Source organism: Osmerus mordax, chromosome 1, assembly GCF_038355195.1.
Source record: "Osmerus mordax isolate fOsmMor3 chromosome 1, fOsmMor3.pri, whole genome shotgun sequence".
Taxonomy (NCBI): domain Eukaryota; kingdom Metazoa; phylum Chordata; class Actinopteri; order Osmeriformes; family Osmeridae; genus Osmerus; species Osmerus mordax.
This window is the reverse complement of record NC_090050.1, coordinates 3,708,676-3,725,464: the sequence shown is the minus strand read 5'-3', so window position 1 is coordinate 3,725,464 and position 16,789 is coordinate 3,708,676. Positions and strand designations below refer to the sequence as shown.

General features: G+C 42.9%; 2 protein-coding genes across 2 annotated transcripts; both read left to right on the top strand.

The window, feature by feature from the left end:
* The first annotated feature begins 5,768 nt into the window (after positions 1-5,768).
* On the top strand, positions 5,769-8,776 carry LOC136949704 (transcriptional repressor scratch 2-like). The gene is made up of 2 exons (XM_067244035.1): positions 5,769-5,925; positions 7,704-8,776. Exons 1-2 carry the CDS (start codon positions 5,769-5,771, stop codon positions 8,543-8,545), a joined length of 999 nt encoding a protein of 332 aa, XP_067100136.1. The 3' UTR covers positions 8,546-8,776.
* Positions 8,777-13,243: 4,467 nt separating this feature from the next.
* On the top strand, positions 13,244-14,738 carry LOC136948370 (transcription factor 15-like). The gene is made up of 2 exons (XM_067242500.1): positions 13,244-13,833; positions 14,410-14,738. The coding sequence occupies exons 1-2, from the start codon at positions 13,342-13,344 to the stop codon at positions 14,491-14,493; spliced, it is 576 nt and encodes a 191-aa protein (XP_067098601.1). The 5' UTR covers positions 13,244-13,341; the 3' UTR covers positions 14,494-14,738.
* The last annotated feature ends 2,051 nt before the right edge of the window (positions 14,739-16,789 follow it).

The following is a 16,789-nucleotide window of genomic DNA, read 5'->3' as shown; positions in this document are numbered from 1 at the left end:
TGTGTGTGTGAGAGTGTGAGGGACCCACAGTTAGAGTGCCAATTAGCTAAATGGACAGATTTGGGCTTTGTGAATGATTATCATTTTGTTCTAGTGAGAGCATACCCTTAAAATCTCTGATTCAAATACTTTTTTGATAAGTTAAATAAGTCACACTTATCACAGCTATTTTTCAGTCTCTCATGGTTAATTATACAAGGCATTGTTACAGTATGGTATGTAAACTTGTGGAAAAGTGTGCTTCTTTACTCTACTCGAGCCATGAAAAAAAGTGTTTACAGGGTATTTTATATACCAGATATTTCATAGAGGTCATGCTAAGTTAGCCAAAGTAACTCGTTGAACAAGCCAAATAAACCAATTGGGAGATGGAAAGTCATTTCAGACACAGTCAACAGGGGCTTGTAACCCCCCCAACCCCATGTCAGAGCTCTTCCAAACTTCTGGTTCCATGGCCTTGGTCCTGGTGTAGTGTAGCCCCAGTCTGGTCATGGTCCGGTCTAGCCCTTGTGCATGACTAGGAGGTGACGGAATGTAGCCCTCTCACTCATTCTCAGACCCCCAACACACACCCATACTCGGCACACACAACCCTTTACGCTCCCCTCACACACATTATGAAAGCCCAGCAGATGGCCCAGAGACAAAGAGTGTAGGGTGTGAGAGACCCCCCCCCCCCACCAACACACACACTCTCACTTATAAGCACGCAGTCTATGGTCTTAGTCGTGCAGCTGGCCCCTATCACACTCTCTCCCTCCAGCCTGCTTTTTTGTGAAGCCACGTGCCTCTCAATTAAGCTGAATTTACGATACTTTCCACCCCACCCCCTTCCTCATCCACTCTACACAGATACGGCCATCACTCTCTTACACTATTTCATTTGGTGAAATGAGCTGTTTTTATGCGAACATTAGACCAAACGATATGCAATGTCCTTTTCATAGAGACCTCCCCATCCTTTCCGCTTCCATTTGGGTCCTATTGCAGGTCATTTCCCCTTTTGACAGCGTAGTAGAACCAGACCAGCGTTGAAGGGCTATTTGGCGGAGAGCCATTTAGTGTAAGTGCTCTCAAGGCCACCGAATGACACTTGTAGAGACAATGTCACCCCTGGTGACACCATCAGTTGATTGTGTATTGAATGGGGGATAGAGAAGTGATATATGCACCTCAGGGCCAAAAATATGCAGCATTATCATCAGAGAAAGAAGTCGGAGCCAATCTTTCCCTGGGAAAGTTAATTTACTCACTGGTGCAGCATCGAAGGCCTTTTGTCAGAACCAGGTGCCAAGGACATCGAGGCAGTGGACTTTCAGCAGATAAACATGGTTATTTCAGTAATGGAAGAGTGACAATGGTACATAGTCATTTTTAATGGAGGCCCATGACGTGACGTAATGTATGGTAATGTAATGGACACTTTCTTTTATCAAAAATGTTTAGAACACACACTCAGTATTCATCAGTCTGTATTGCGCAGTGTTGTTTGAAAGTATTTCCAAAATATATGTAATTTCTTTGTGTGATTATTCAATTTATTCAATGGAGAATACTTCCAAAACCTTTCCATTTTAGAATGTTGCACCAAAATCCATTGCTCCTTGGCCCCTCATGAAAATCAATGTAGCTGTACCATGCATCTGTTTCTACTATTGTCACTTTTCCTGGCTCCATCTACCATACGGCATGTTTTTGCTAGCCCTCCTATCATCCTAATCATGCACCGGGTCTCCCCTCCTGCCCTTTCCTCAGAAAGCGCTTCCATTTCCAGCAGCATCTGCAGCTCGGGAGTGTTCCCCGGAGACCACGCCACGCACCGTCGAACCGGCAAGCTCGGAAGCCATGAGGCGAGTGTGACAGCGTTGATTGATGAGTCCCAAAATAGAACAGAGAGAGACAGAGTCCTTTTTATCAGGACTGAGGGCTGACTAGATTGAAATGTAGTTGTACATCCTCCTCCTGTGCATCAACGTGGCCCCACCCATCCACAACAGCAATCACCGCCCTGACTGGCTCCCTGTTACTCACCACCCCTGATGGGGTCTCAAAGATCCACGTCTCTTTGGTCAACCATTACTCTGATACTCCTGGATCTCCAGGACAAGATGGGAATACATGGTTGACCTTCCCCTGGAAGTGTAAACTGCCACTTCCCACTGAAGGTGAGATGAGGTTTTGCAATGTGTGTGTATGCTGCAGTACTGTGTGTGTCAAATCTCTGTAGATCTTCCATGATTTGGTCTCAAAGCTTGACTGCAAAATGTAGCCAAAAGCTGGGATAAGAAATCTGAGGAGGAAGGTGTGGCCAAAAATAAAAATCCTTTAAAGAATTTTGCAGGGGCAAAGAAACTTGCAGGGGCAAGTGCCCTCTCTCCAGCTATTCACACATGTCCTACAAGAGGGTGAACAGGAAATATGGGAATTTCTCTTTCTATATTGAATTCAATAGAGCCACTAACTGCTGATTAAAAGGAAAAGACAATCAGTGTCATTCATTGGCTTGCAGCTGCCTCGTTGTCAGGTACCCAAAGAGAAAAGGAATTTAGTCAGGCGCTGAAAAGATGTCTTAGTGAAAAGGACCTACGTTTGTTTTTCCGAGGGCCCTCCACTGATGACTGGATGTGATTAGCACAAATTATCTCACTCATCGCTGTTAAAACAGACCTCAAAAGCCCCCTCTCTGGGCTCTATGCCCTTCTCACCATACAGTTGGTAGAATAGAGACTAAATTATGTTTTTGGCTGGAATCACAATCTCCACACTCTCACCGTAATTGTGAAATCTGAATTTGAATCACCTATGAAAACAAGTACTGACATGACAAGAATATATATAGGCGTATATACATTTTGTAAGTAAATCTATGACAAAGAAGTTAACACTCCTTAGTTTAATTGATTGAAAGAGAACCTAAGTGAACAAACGTTAAATATTGATGCTTTTTCCTTCATTTTTTGGTAAATTCTTTAAATAATAATCACCTAGTCAATACTAAACTCAACTCTACATGTTATGTTCTTGAACTTTCCTATGTGCTTATGTTAAGTAATCAGTAGATAAGCTGTTGCTTTATAATATGCTCATATTCTATCTTATTTTATCATTCATTCCTACATATACGTGTTCTTGCTGTTCCCTTTATTTACATTTACATTTAGTCATTTAGCAGACGCTCTTATCCAGAGCGACTTACAGTAAGTACAGGGACATTCCCCCCGAGGCAAGTAGGGTGAAGTGCCTTGCCACAACGTCATTTTGCACGGCCGGGAATCGAACTGGCAACCTTCAGATTACTAGCCCGACTCCCTCACCGCCCAACCACCTGACTCCCACAGGCAGTGGGAGTCAGGTGTACTGACTCCTTTATTGTGTACTGATGACAGTTATGCATAGATCAGTTAGACCAGGCCTAAAAAGACATCCGGTAGTTTGAAAGAAAGTGTTCTGTGGGCTGTTTGGAGACTGCCCCAGGGGTCTAGGGCACAAGCAGACCTCACTATAGCGTTCCAGGAAACGTAAGAGTCCTGATATGGTCAGGACTAAGATACTGTGGTTGTTGTCTCTATGATTCAGGGCCGTAGACATAATATATATTGGGGGGGGGGGCACATCCCCCCCCCCCCCCAATAAATATTCAAATCTGGTCAAAATGTCCCCCCCAATATATTGATATAACAATATAAATAAAATATAAATGTGCTACGCTACGACAGGCAACCACGCACGCTGTCCCCTAATAAAAATAATAATCCCATGTGTAAATTAATAAAAAAAATACAGTTTTCAGGGGGTGACCCTCAGACTCCCTAGCAGATTTCGTCCCCCCCAATGTTGACTCCATGGCTACAGCCTTGCTATGATTATACAACAAACAATACTGCCTGATTGTATATTAAACACCTGTTGGCTGTATGTCATCTTTGTTTTTCTCTATTCACTCTCAATTCTGTCCTCTGATCTTTATGCCTCCAGGTGACGTTGCTACTACCACCGTAATACTAGGGGTTGGGTGGTGCTAATGGGTCACAGACTTCTGGGAGTTATGGCATGCAAAGGATGTGCAATAAATGAATGCATGTGAATATGCTCAAATTAAGCACTTTAACCGTCACTGTTTCATTCAAAATGTGTTGTACTGTAAAGCCAAAACAACAAAAATGTATGTCACTGTTCAAATACTTACTTGAAAGCTGGTGTGGTGTATGTGACATGTCAAATTCTAAGAATTAATAAAATGGGGTTTGTGTGGATGTTTGGATTTGTTTTGTTTTTCTTTGTTTTTTTTTGCCAATAATAAATACACGACACACAATATTAAGTAATCAAAGTAATATCTAAAGAGGATATTTAATGGGACACATTCAATTGGTGAAGTTAGTTTTGCTTGTGACCAAAAGGTATTTCTCCATGAATACTGGATGGCAGTCAGTCTGTGATGCCATATTGTGAAGCTTCCAGGCAAACTGTACACGCCTTGTGGAGCCATCTGGATGTGAGAACCGTCCAGGCTTTGTTAAAGCTGTGTGTGTGTATGTGGCCCCTGCAGAGATTGACCCTGTCTCCCCCATTGACTCTTAGGGGTCACCTCGCCACAGTGTACGGGCTAGAAGTCACACAGCTATTGTGATTTGAGGAGGCTGAGCTGGCATGACGGTGAACAGAAACTTAGAAGAGGTGTGTAAAAATTCCATAAAATTGGAAATGAAAGAAATATTACAGTAGACATAGTCCTATACTACAGTATACAGCAAATAACCAGTGCCATGTAATATTATAGGACTTTTCAGAATGGCCAGATGTCTACATCATTTAAATAGAAAGAAAGGCAAATCTTTATTAATTATATAAAATCAAAATTACTTTGGTTTCGTGTGAAATGGCTGTGTGTAAAAAGAACTTACCTAGATATTTGTCATACTTGCTTGTCCATATACATGGCTTTGCAGTGAAATCTATATCCCTATCTTACACAGTTCAAATTCAATTCTGTGAACATGAGGCATTGCCGATGCAATTTTCAGAGAACGTAGAAGAGAGGGAGAGAGAGAGGGAGAGTCAGAGCTTTTCAGGGCAGCATAAACTGTATTAGCGACTTCATTTCAAGACAATGGGGGGACAAGATGCTGTCTGTAGTGTCACCCACGTGCTCCCACCATGCTATTGTCTGCTCTCCTTTCTTTGCTAGGGAAAGGGATGAAGGGGTGAAAGCGAGGAGGGGGAAGGGGCAAGTTTGGCTGCAGTGGGAGTGTGTATGAGAAAGGGAGTGTGTGTGTGTGTGTATAAGCCTGTGTGCACCCTCACGCATGTGGTTGTGTGTGTGTGGGGATGCACAGACGGCTCGTGGTAATTTGATGTGTGTCCCTGGGGATGTTTGATGGATTAATGCTAAGAAGCTCCCTTTTCCAAAGCACCACCTGATCTTTGGGGGCTCGTGCCCCATATAAAAGGCTGCGTTAGTGCTGAGCTCAGCTAGTAGTCATCTCTCTCCTCTCTGTATCTCTCCCTCTGTACGTAATTTCTCTCTCCTCTCACCAGCCTGTCCCTTTCCAACCTTTTCTCTTCTCTGGGCAAAGAGGATATTCAGGCCAAAAAGAGTTGTCTTTTTTTTTTTTTTTTTTTAAGAGGAACATTTCCAGAGCATCAGTATTTGCGTCATCAGCCTCCATTTTGGTTTCTTAGACTTTACCTTTTTTCTTCAAGTGTTTTTGTATTTTTTTTCCCCGTAATATTTCCATGTGGCTCTAGCGCTTTTGACTGTTGTGACAATGCCACGTTCCTTTTTGGTTAAACAACTGAAAGTCCATGACTTCACTACCTCCGGTCATCATCATCCTCACCACCATCACTCGGCTGGATCTTATTCTGTGACACGTGCCATCACCGAGTCTGCAACCAACTTGGCGGTCCGTTTAAGTGAAAATGGTGAGTGAGTCTATGGAACAACAAAACATGTTTTCATCTGCTGGAATGCCATGTGCTCTTAGTTTTTTCTGTCAATTAGATGTATTTTCATTAGTCAAGTTGAGGTTATTTTATGTGTGAGATTTGTTGTTGGTGTTCATTTGTACCGCACTTAAAGAAAAGAAAATGCTGAAACAAAACTAAATAACAGATCAACATATTTATTCCTGTTGCACCCCCCGATGTGAGGGCTGTGATGTTGTTTGCTTCCTAATTCCCCACAACACCCTACTCCCTTAATGCACACACACACACACGCACACATACACAGACACTATGCCTCCAGACTTTTGTTGTCTCATTTCAGCAACGCTAAATAGTATTCAGGTCATGCCAGAACAATCAGCTTAATACTAGACCACATCACACAGTAGGCTTTGGGGGAGCTTTAAGACTATTGTGTACATGCATAATGAACGTACGTGGATGCAAGCATCGGCGCCTGGCCGTAGCCTTTATGAATTCTGCAACCTCAGTAGAAAGCAGATCCCCACATGGGACCCATTTGTCCTTCGTTGGTGTCGTTGCCCTTGAGTCTTTCTCTTATCATCCACCAACCCCCCTGTGCTTCATCCCTCCATCCCTTCATCCTTCCATCCCTCCAGCCCCCGCTCTATCTGATCTTACAGGACGTTACACATCCACAGGGGTTAGGATTGCGGCAACCCAATCTGTCTCTGGTATAGAGAGAAGTAGGCTCTGTGAAGGAAGTGCATCGATTGGACATATAGAATGTCAGACGTTTGAGAATAAGCTTCTTTTGTTCATTGTATGCAATTAGAGAGTACTGTAAACTTCACATATACATTACTTCTACAAGTGCATTTCAATGAAGGTCTATGGAAATGTTTTGTTTTTTTGTGTGGAATGTCACTGAGCATCACCGAAGCTTGGGCTCACCAGATCATTTGTCCCCCCAGATTTAGGATGCCAGCTGTCTAGTTCCCTTTGTGTTGCAGGGGGGAGTGCAGTATACTGCGCACTGCTGTCAAGATCAGACTATGAACCCCCACCCACCACCCCACTCCTTCATCCCCCAACACACACACACATGCACACACCCTAAGTCCTTCCTTCCCCATTTTGCCCAAATAACACTCCACCTGTCACTCAATATCCCCATTACCGTCCTCCCAGCACTTTCAAAACACCCCAGATGGGGCAATGATCTGATTAAAATGATTTAGCGGTTTAGGGATTTCTCTACTCAGACATTCTGTGTGTCTGCTGCTACAATCACAGATTTAGATACGCTGGCGTGGGCCAATGACAGGTGGATCAGTGGCCTGTTGAGGCGAGCCAAGTGTTTTTTGCATTCTCAATGTGTGGCAAATTTTATTTTGTCATTGTGCATTGGACTTCTGTATCTGCCTGCACTTTCCATTCAGATATTTATGATAGCACTTGTTTGAGCCTGATGACTTATTGATCCGCTGTAAAATGTGAGCACTGAAGGGTCATTAATATTTCATTCACAGAGCTTGCTGAACCAAGCACTTGCAAACGGTTTCCTGTATGCAATTTCCTATTGATCTGCAAAGCCTCGGGATACAGTCAATGGTCTTTCACTAGTTTAGCTGACAATCTGAATAAAGAACCAATGAGTCATACATACATGTGTCTATACAAAATATTCTAATTCTTCAAAATGATAAAAAAAAAATCTTTACTTTTAGAGTTATGAAGTGTTTACCAAAATCTCTTCGTGAATATATTTTCACGTCTGTCTCTTTATGCAGGATACATCCAGGATTACCTCATTCCCTCGGTGTGCCAGAACACAAAGGAGGCAGGGTTGCCGAGAGGGGTCCCCAACGTCCTCTCCTCAGGACCCCTGTACTCCCCGAGGAATGCAGGCGGGGGGAGCGGGGGGGAGGAGTTCTCCGACCACGACATGGAGCATCCCGACAGCCCCCGCTCCAGCGCTGCCGAGTCGGAAAGCAGCAGCTGTCTGGAGTCCGAGAGCTCCGAGGGCTTCTCCCCCGCCTTTCTCATCTCCGATGGCCGCTCCCGGAGAGCGACCAGTCAGAGGTGCCCCCGCAAGGGAAGCAACCCTGACAGCAGCGACGAGGTGACCTCTACAGAGTCAACACCAACCAAGGGCAAGTCAAAGGGGCCAGGACGTTACACGTGCGGCGAGTGCGGCAAAACCTATGCCACCTCCTCCAACCTGAGTCGCCACAAGCAGACGCACCGCAGTCTGGACAGCCAGCAGGCCAGGAAGTGCCCCACCTGCCATAAGGCGTACGTATCCATGCCTGCACTCGCCATGCACATGCTCACTCACGACTTGCGCCACGAGTGTAACGTATGCGGCAAGGCATTCAGCCGACCCTGGCTCCTTCAGGGTCACATGAGGTCACACACGGGGGAGAAGCCCTTTGCCTGCGCCCACTGTGGCAAAGCCTTCGCTGACCGATCCAACCTGCGCGCCCACATGCAGACACACTCGGCCTTCAAGCACTACACCTGCAAGCGGTGTGACAAGAGCTTCGCGCTGAAGTCTTACCTGAACAAGCACTATGAGTCAGCCTGTTTCAAAGGGTCTGGGGACGAGGATGACTGCAGCTCCGAAGACTGAGCAAGTCACATCCACAACAACAACAACAACATTTTGGAACTTTGTCCCATCCAAGTTAAGAGACATTCAGTTAGCACTTCAGAAAATAAATTTAATATCAAGAGGTGATTCAAATAACTGAAATCTCTCTTGCACGTCTTCCTGCTCCCGCCTTTAATCAAAGCAATAACGCCACTTACGTTTCCTCTTACAACTGGAAGATAATATTAATAACTGATAATAACTGATAAATGACTCAAAGCGCAAAGGTGGATGTTTGGACTCAATTTCTAAATGATGGACTGTTTATTTGGCTGCAATATTTCCAGTAATATTATGTTAACCAGAGAGCTCTTAATGACCATCAATTTCTTTATTATTATGTATTTGTGTATTTATTCATTTATTTATGTAGTATTGACTATTTATTGATCAGATGATATGATTAATTATTTATTGATCAGATGTTATGATTATTTATTTCTTAATGAATTGTGCAATTGTGCACTGTGCATCTATTTATTTAATTTATTAATTGAACTTCTAATTAATAAAACTCTGTATTATATTTCAACAAAAAAGTCCATGCTGTAAATGGTCTCAACCATGTTAGTTATTGATATATAAATCTATGCACTATAAAGGAGAAAGGTCTTTTAAACCTACGTTTGAACCTATGGACACAATATCCGCACACAAAATGTGGTTATACTTCCAATGTGAAAAGTATTATTATTGTGTAATATTATCTTTATGGGCTACTGTAACTGACTCTATGTAGCCATAAAACATTGAATGTTTAATTAACTTCAATTAATCTTTTAAAATTTACATTGCTACAAGGTCCTCACTAAATATAATATCAACATCAGCCAGCCATTTAATGGCTGGAAACGTTATCAGGATTGGGTCTTAATCAGGATATCATTTTTCTAGAAATCCACATTCTTTCAGAATCTTCCAAACAGAAAACATCTGACAGTAAAACATCTGACATTTCAGTGTCTAAAATAAATTGAGCATATACTTCCCAAAACATTTTTGGGAGACTCCTTGAAGGATGTAGAATGTCATGATCTCTCTCATGTTTCAATATGGTCATCCTGTTCTGAACTGTAGTATCTCTGCTGCCCAGCAGAGGGTGAAATCACATTCACTGAACATAAGGTATAGTAAGTACATCAAAACAAAGTATCTACTGTGCATTGGCCAAATAACAAAACAAGTCACTCTACTTGAAATTATGTCTACTCTGGAAGAAGAACCCATCACTGGGTTACATGAATTTATTTTGTGTCAATGTACACAAATTAAGCATACATTTCTTGCATGTTACCAACCACAAATACTAACAAGAAAGGTGAGTGACATCTCACACACAAGAAAGTGGAAACTCACTCACGTAGCATTCAGAGTGCATTGTACAGGTTTCCTCTTTGTGTGTTTAGACACCCCAGCTTAACCTGTGGTCCAGAGAACCGCCTGGCCTTCTTTTGGGTCAAAGACTTCTCCTGGCTCCGTTTTATCCCCCTCACAGCACCATGCTAGAGGGCTGGGGACAGGATATGTACTGGGTCAGGTGTCATGAGAACCAAGCTGCCCTACCCCGACTGGTCCAAATGGGCCTAACCCCCCCCCCCCTCCCCGGCTCCTCTTAGAACCCTGGTCCCCAGAGAAGAATCAGCTATGCAGTCCAATGTGCTGTCAAGACTATTTGGAGACACAATACTGCTCATGAAAACACACACAATTGCATGTATACTCAATCATATGCATTTCTGTGTAAGAATGCACACAAACACTATCCCACTAACAGCTTTACCCTACTGTACGTGTAGCTACACGGTTAAGGTAGGGGCGCCAGCCTCTCTCTTGTCTTTGGTCTATAAAGGAGGAAGACAAACACAGACCTCCAGCCATCCCCCATATCCAGAGCAGGTAGGGTCACTGGAAGGCTAGAGTGGATGGCCTTTTTAATAGTCTCCTTTATCAAATATCTGTCTTTAGAAGTTGGAACAGGAGAGAGGAGCTCTTATGGCTGTCTTGTCGATATGTCTGGCCTGATAAACTCACTGACCGGAGAAAAGACAAGGGGCCCGCGGTCCCCAGCGACCCAGGAGGAAGTCGTCTAACATGGACCAGAAGAAAAGACGGCCCGCAGTTGACGTCGCGTGTGAGGAGACTTCCTGTTACAAGGAGGTTTGACAGTCGGGTTGTATGGTAAGGAGCGCAGACTCTAAGAAGTGGGGAGGGTGGGATGGGGGGGTGGTCGCTGTAGTGACAACAAGTTAGTTTATCTGCCCTGGGGTCCAAAGGGACGTCACCTGCTTTTGGATATCCGTCCCAAAATATATATTATTTTTTCCTGGACAATATCGTTTTTAGCGCAAGATAAATAATTCCACTATAAAACTACACTGTAAAATGTCATTCTCCTGGGTTCTGTACACAGTGAATCGTGCTGATGTCATAACTTACCCATGGTAACATATGTTTTTTGTGAAAAAATACAAAGTAAATCTCAAATCCCTTACTGAAAACCCATTTTGTCTTGTGCGTGGGATATCGTTTTTGTCTGCTGGTCAGGATGGCCATTTGTTTGTTTTACTGGCAGGGAATCCCCACCTGTCCTGATTCTTCAAGATGGCAACTGCTGTGCAAGAAGATCTGTATCTTGAGGTGAGAGGGAAAGAGGGAAAGAGAAGGAGACAGACAGAGAGAGAGACTGAAGGCAGGAGCCAGGAGGGGGGCAGGGAGGGGGGTTGAGGGGTTATTATCTAAAGGGAACGTTTTGGGGTCACATGAAAGCCTATACTGTTGCTCCTGTCCTCTCAATTCTCTCAAGGAGGATGAATGAAACATAAAGATCCCTTTTGGATGTATCTAGTCACGCTGCCTTCACCCACCACTCTAAAAGAAAACAAATGTTTTCTTTTAAGGATCTAAATGATCAAAACCATGCCCATTTGAAGATGTGTCCGTCAAAATAAGGTCATAAGCCATCTTACACGTGTTAAGCATATTATGCAAATGAAATGTACAGTATATTCCCTTTTTCATATTTAATTTCATGTTTACCTCAAACGACTCGCTTTAGCTACTGTCAACATTAAATTGATTACAAATACAGTAGTCTTTTAAAATGATACATCCTATTGTTGGAATACTTGTAAGTTAAGGTGAACTTCAAAAACAAACTTAACAGGAAACTAAAGAAGTGCATCTTTCATGTATGCCAAGATTTGAGTACAGGTTGGAAAAGGCTAATGTTTTCTAAATGAACATGGTCATAGGGCATGACATAAGCCGGTTTTAAACTACAAGCACTCTAAGTGATGAGATAACGACCAAGTCAGCCACAATATTGTGTTAGCTCTAGCAGACTAGTGCTGTGGAGACATGCTGAGCAAAGACTCTGTGGTCAGACATGTTGATTTACCTACTCCATCAAGAACAGCTGGACGTACGGACGGGGGAGTAAGTCAGTCAGTCCAGAGAAGCTGCTCTGAGCTCCAGATTGCTCCAGTTACCTCATGCTCTATGGAAATCCAAGGATTTAATAGGCTTCAAATTGTCTGTAATATTTTTCCGTCCTCTCAACACAATTTTTTTGTGTTGGTTTGATTAATTTTGATATCCCCCATCTCTTTATTTAGCTGTAACAATTCATTTCCAACATCGCACCTCACCCACCACACACACTTCATTAACCCCTAATCACCTCAACAGGTTTTAAATGACATTCCTTAGAGGGGGTCAAAGAATGTACACTTCCAAACTGTGAGATGGAGAAGAGAAAGTGTGTGTATGTGTGTAGGGGTCGTGTTGCTGCTCGGGGCAAGAGCAGTAAAAATCTACAGTGTCCTGGTTTATGAGTGGAACTGGGTCTTCTGCAGGTCACTGTTGTTGGTGCAGCTGAGCCCAAACCAGAGGCCTGTCAAGAGGTTGTGTTTGTGAAAACAGGCCCCTTTGATGACACTCTCTACTGTTCAATCTGGAAGCCATTTGCTTTTCCACAGCGAAAGTCTAATGGGGTCTTGGTCAGCTCCAGCCAGCATCTGCTTAGTGTTTATTTACCCACACCGCACTTAACCCATTAGACAAACTTAGTGGGGCACACTGTTGAGCCACTGGTAGATCAGCCTCTGACGATGGACAGTGAGTGCTTATTGTGCTGTTTAATTGCATGTGTCATGAACTATTTCTAATGGAGCACTTTGTACCATCTTGCCAATGTCTACTGTGCAAAGTTTAATCACACACATTCTCTCTCACTTTCAACAAACACTGCAATACTTTCCAACTGGCTCCTTTTTCAAAGCTTTTTTGACTATGGGTGACATTGATCAAACATTATATTAAATAATGTGTATTTACGTAATAATGAGATATTCTTAAAGAATGTTATTTTGAAAGAATGTTATTTTTATAACATAAAACATATAAGAGACCACATGGAATGGCTGTAAACCAACACCTTGTCTAGTTGTATAGGGTTGTACAATCTACAGTTTTTTGGGATAGAGGTCCCAAACAACACTATTGGCTCACAGCATGACTTGTAGAACCCCTCCCCTTGTGTTGCGGAGCTACGGCAGTCTAAGCTATAAGAGCACACTGACCATCCGGCGGACCATCCTATGGGGACATCTTTCATCTTTATTTTTTAAAAGTGGAATTCTTTCCCGTTTCAATTGCAAACGGCATAGTTGTCAGTCTACATAAATTCATTCTGGTGATAGGCAAACTATTTTGCTGTTAAAGCGAGAATATTTGAGATAGTATTACTGGCTTCGGTTTTAATAATTTTGTTTATCATGGCTTTTACAATGTTGAGGCCAATATCAACTCACCCGTTTTCCTACCCACCTCCTGACCTCAACATGATGTCCGACGACGACGAAAACAGGAGCGAAAGTGACGGTAGCTCGGATCAGAGCTACGGATGCTGTGCCAGCTCAGGGAAATACCGAAAGATTTCTCGCGTCGTTGGGGTTGGTGGGGTGGTTGTTGTCAAACAACGAAACGCAGCAAACGCCAGGGAACGAGACCGTACACAGAGTGTCAACACCGCCTTCACTGCACTCAGAACACTAATACCCACCGAGCCGATGGACAGAAAGCTTTCCAAAATTGAAACTCTCCGACTGGCCTCCAGCTATATCTCGCATCTGGCCAACGTTCTCGTGCTTGGGGATGGGCGCGAGGATGGGCAGCCTTGTCTGAGCGCAGTGTACCGCGCGCGTGATGGAGAGGCCAAGCAACCGAAAACGATATGCACATTTTGCTTGAGCAGTCAGCGAAAAGGGGTATGTAATGGTGTCAAATGTGAAATATGTGTACATTTGACACAGATGTGTAAATGTAAAAACACTTTATACTTTACAAAGGCGCATGGTGACGACGTGTGTCGGTGCCTTTTGATTAAGTCTATACTTGCGAGGCTAGGCTATATATACCGCTAATACTTAGGGTTAGGGTCAAATTAAAACTTTTCACATTTGTTTTAACATTTTCAAATTGAAATCCCAACTAATAAATTTACTTGAATCCCTGGCCAAGCTGTGTTCCGGGAATTAACTTAAGGATGTTGGATGTGATCCATCCATGTTGGGATTTCCCTGTTGGGACATTAGTTATAAATATCATTTTGCATGCAAAACTATCCTTTAAAGGCAGTAACAAGGTCTGACATGCAATTACTCATGTGCAAGTGCAGTAAACTATTTAAAGTCTCTTTACTGACCTTGAGGCAAATATCAGAGAATTCAAACTTGGGAATTCCGTTTTGATCCAAGAAGTTGTTTCAGACTATTGGTGGTTAAAGTAATGTGTTGAGCAATGGTAAATGCAAGTCCTTGTTTTAACATACATTTTGTTCATAGGTGAAAGATGGAAGAGACTGTGCCAAAATTAATGGCCACCTGAAATTGCATGGAGCCAGTACACTGCGGATGAATCGGCGTTAAAACCCAAATCGTCTGCCTCTGAGGAATGTTGAACCCAAGCCCAGGCCAGACATCATGGGAGAAAAACGATTACTCACCAATGTAAAGGACAGAGTATCAATCTATGGAAAAAGGCTTTGCCACAAAGACCATTTTCAGGAATATCTGTGAGAGAAAAGACTGTTCCACCCAAACAACTGGCTCTACAATCATTCACAGGGGCATCTGGCAAAAATAGAAAGAAAATATGTTGATTGAACACTGTTCGAGAGACAGCTTTTTATGTTGTCTTTTTAACACATTTTGTATACTTTGAAATTAAATATATTTTTGACATAGTTGTATTTGTCGCTACTCTGAGATGTATCCTACTTGTCTGGCCATTTTGTGTTGTGTGGTCATGTTTTCATAGAAACATCCATTTTAGCAATTTCATCAGCCAATCGCCTCTTAACACAGGTTTACTTTCTCTATGTGAGATAAGCCCAAAAAAACATTGGCCCCAAAGACCTGACGGACACCACCCTCCATTAAGTGGCTTGTGGGAAATTCCAATATACTTTTACCTTTTGCTTTTGACCCATGCCAAGCAATCTCAAAAGAGGAAGCAATCAGTCTTGTCTAGGGCCTTTCCCTGTACTTATACTTGACCCATGCGTAAATGGCTAACTGGAAGCCTGTATGTGTGGTGTAGGAATGGGCAAATACCAGCGTGTGAGGAAGACATGAATCACACTGAATCATCATAATATCTGTACAAAGGTCACGCAAAAACAGGAAAGGCAACACAGGAGTATATACATTTCTGAGAATGATCATTCTCCACATAAATAATTGGAAATGGGGAAGACTATCCAGATCGTATACGGTCTTAATTCAAAGGTGGGTTAAAAGTGTGTAATAAATGGAATATATGGCCATAAACCTCAAATTTACATAAAATTTTGCCCACTGCACTTGACACATTATCTGAGTGTCTATGAAGTGTGTAGGGCTACTAGGGCGTACAAGACAAAGGGTCTGTAGTTCTTTGACACTGCTGAGTCCAAGTGAATCTCAAGGGTGTTTAATGCACATGTGTTGTTGGTTAGTCACAGCCAATATCACCTAGCAGCCTGTGTCGAGCTAAACACAGCTGCTGATAAATTAATGGTGTAAATCATAAGGAAGTCTCCGGTGGAGAGGTACGATACGAGGTCAAAGTTGGTGTGAGTAAGTGTGTTGATTCATGCCTGTGTCTTCCCTTGTTGGTTGTGAAGTGTGAATTTGTGTGTGGTTGTGTTTGGGAGTCGATTGGTTGCTTTTAAACTTTAAGAATAGATGACTTTCTGATGATCCCAAATTTACAGACAACTAACCTAAGCACTATGTCATTTTTTGTTTTTTTATACTGTGAGTCTGTTTGTTTATACCGATCCAAGCAGTAATATGATTTTTTGTTATATGAAGAATAAGGAATCTTTATGTAAGACACAAACATAAACGCGCTTATGACGTGTGGAACTGACAATTCGTAGAAAAGGTCTAGAAAAATCACGTATCTGCAACCTCCTTGGCCGGTCCAAATAACTACACTCTTGCATAAAACTCTCCTGACAACCCTCCCGCCTCTCCACCTGCTGTCAGAGCCAGGCTAATTAGAAGCTGCTGCGTGAGCTTATCCTGCTACCCCTGTCAAATGGCTCCCAGAGGCCCCCAGGGCAGGAAGATGTCACAGAAGGAAGGAAGAAGCTGAGCGGCCGGCCCCGTAGAGGCCCTCCCTGTGGGGCCCGGCTCCTGGGTCAGCGCCAGTCTTGACATCAGCTGCATGGGACCCAGATGTCCAGCTTCTAATTTTAATTCCTGGGTGGGAATGGGTGGTATTCCCCATTCTATGTTTTAGGTCTGTACGTCAAAAGGTAAAGGATACATGGCTGATAGAGTTACTGGTGAAAATGCTAAGAGTGTTGCTGTGCAATATAGTTGAAGTATGGGGGCATATACAACATTACTATTGTTATGTGTTTGTTTGACTTTAATGAAACAAGAGTATGGCAACACAAGGCATTTGCATGAAATGATATCATTCTCATCATTTGTGGTTCAGAACTAGTTTCTGCACACAATAAAATAAACATTAAGACTAAAATTACGTTGTCAAAGTCCTCACCAGAACTTTCTAAATCTCCCCATCTGGTAGTCATTTTCAGGAGATACCATGGGACAGATAGGAGGAAGGGGTACGATTGTGATACAGTTCTTGTCCACCAACACCATCATGCTCTGACCAAAACAAACCCTTATGGTACTGTATCTCAAACACTTGACAGAATTGTCT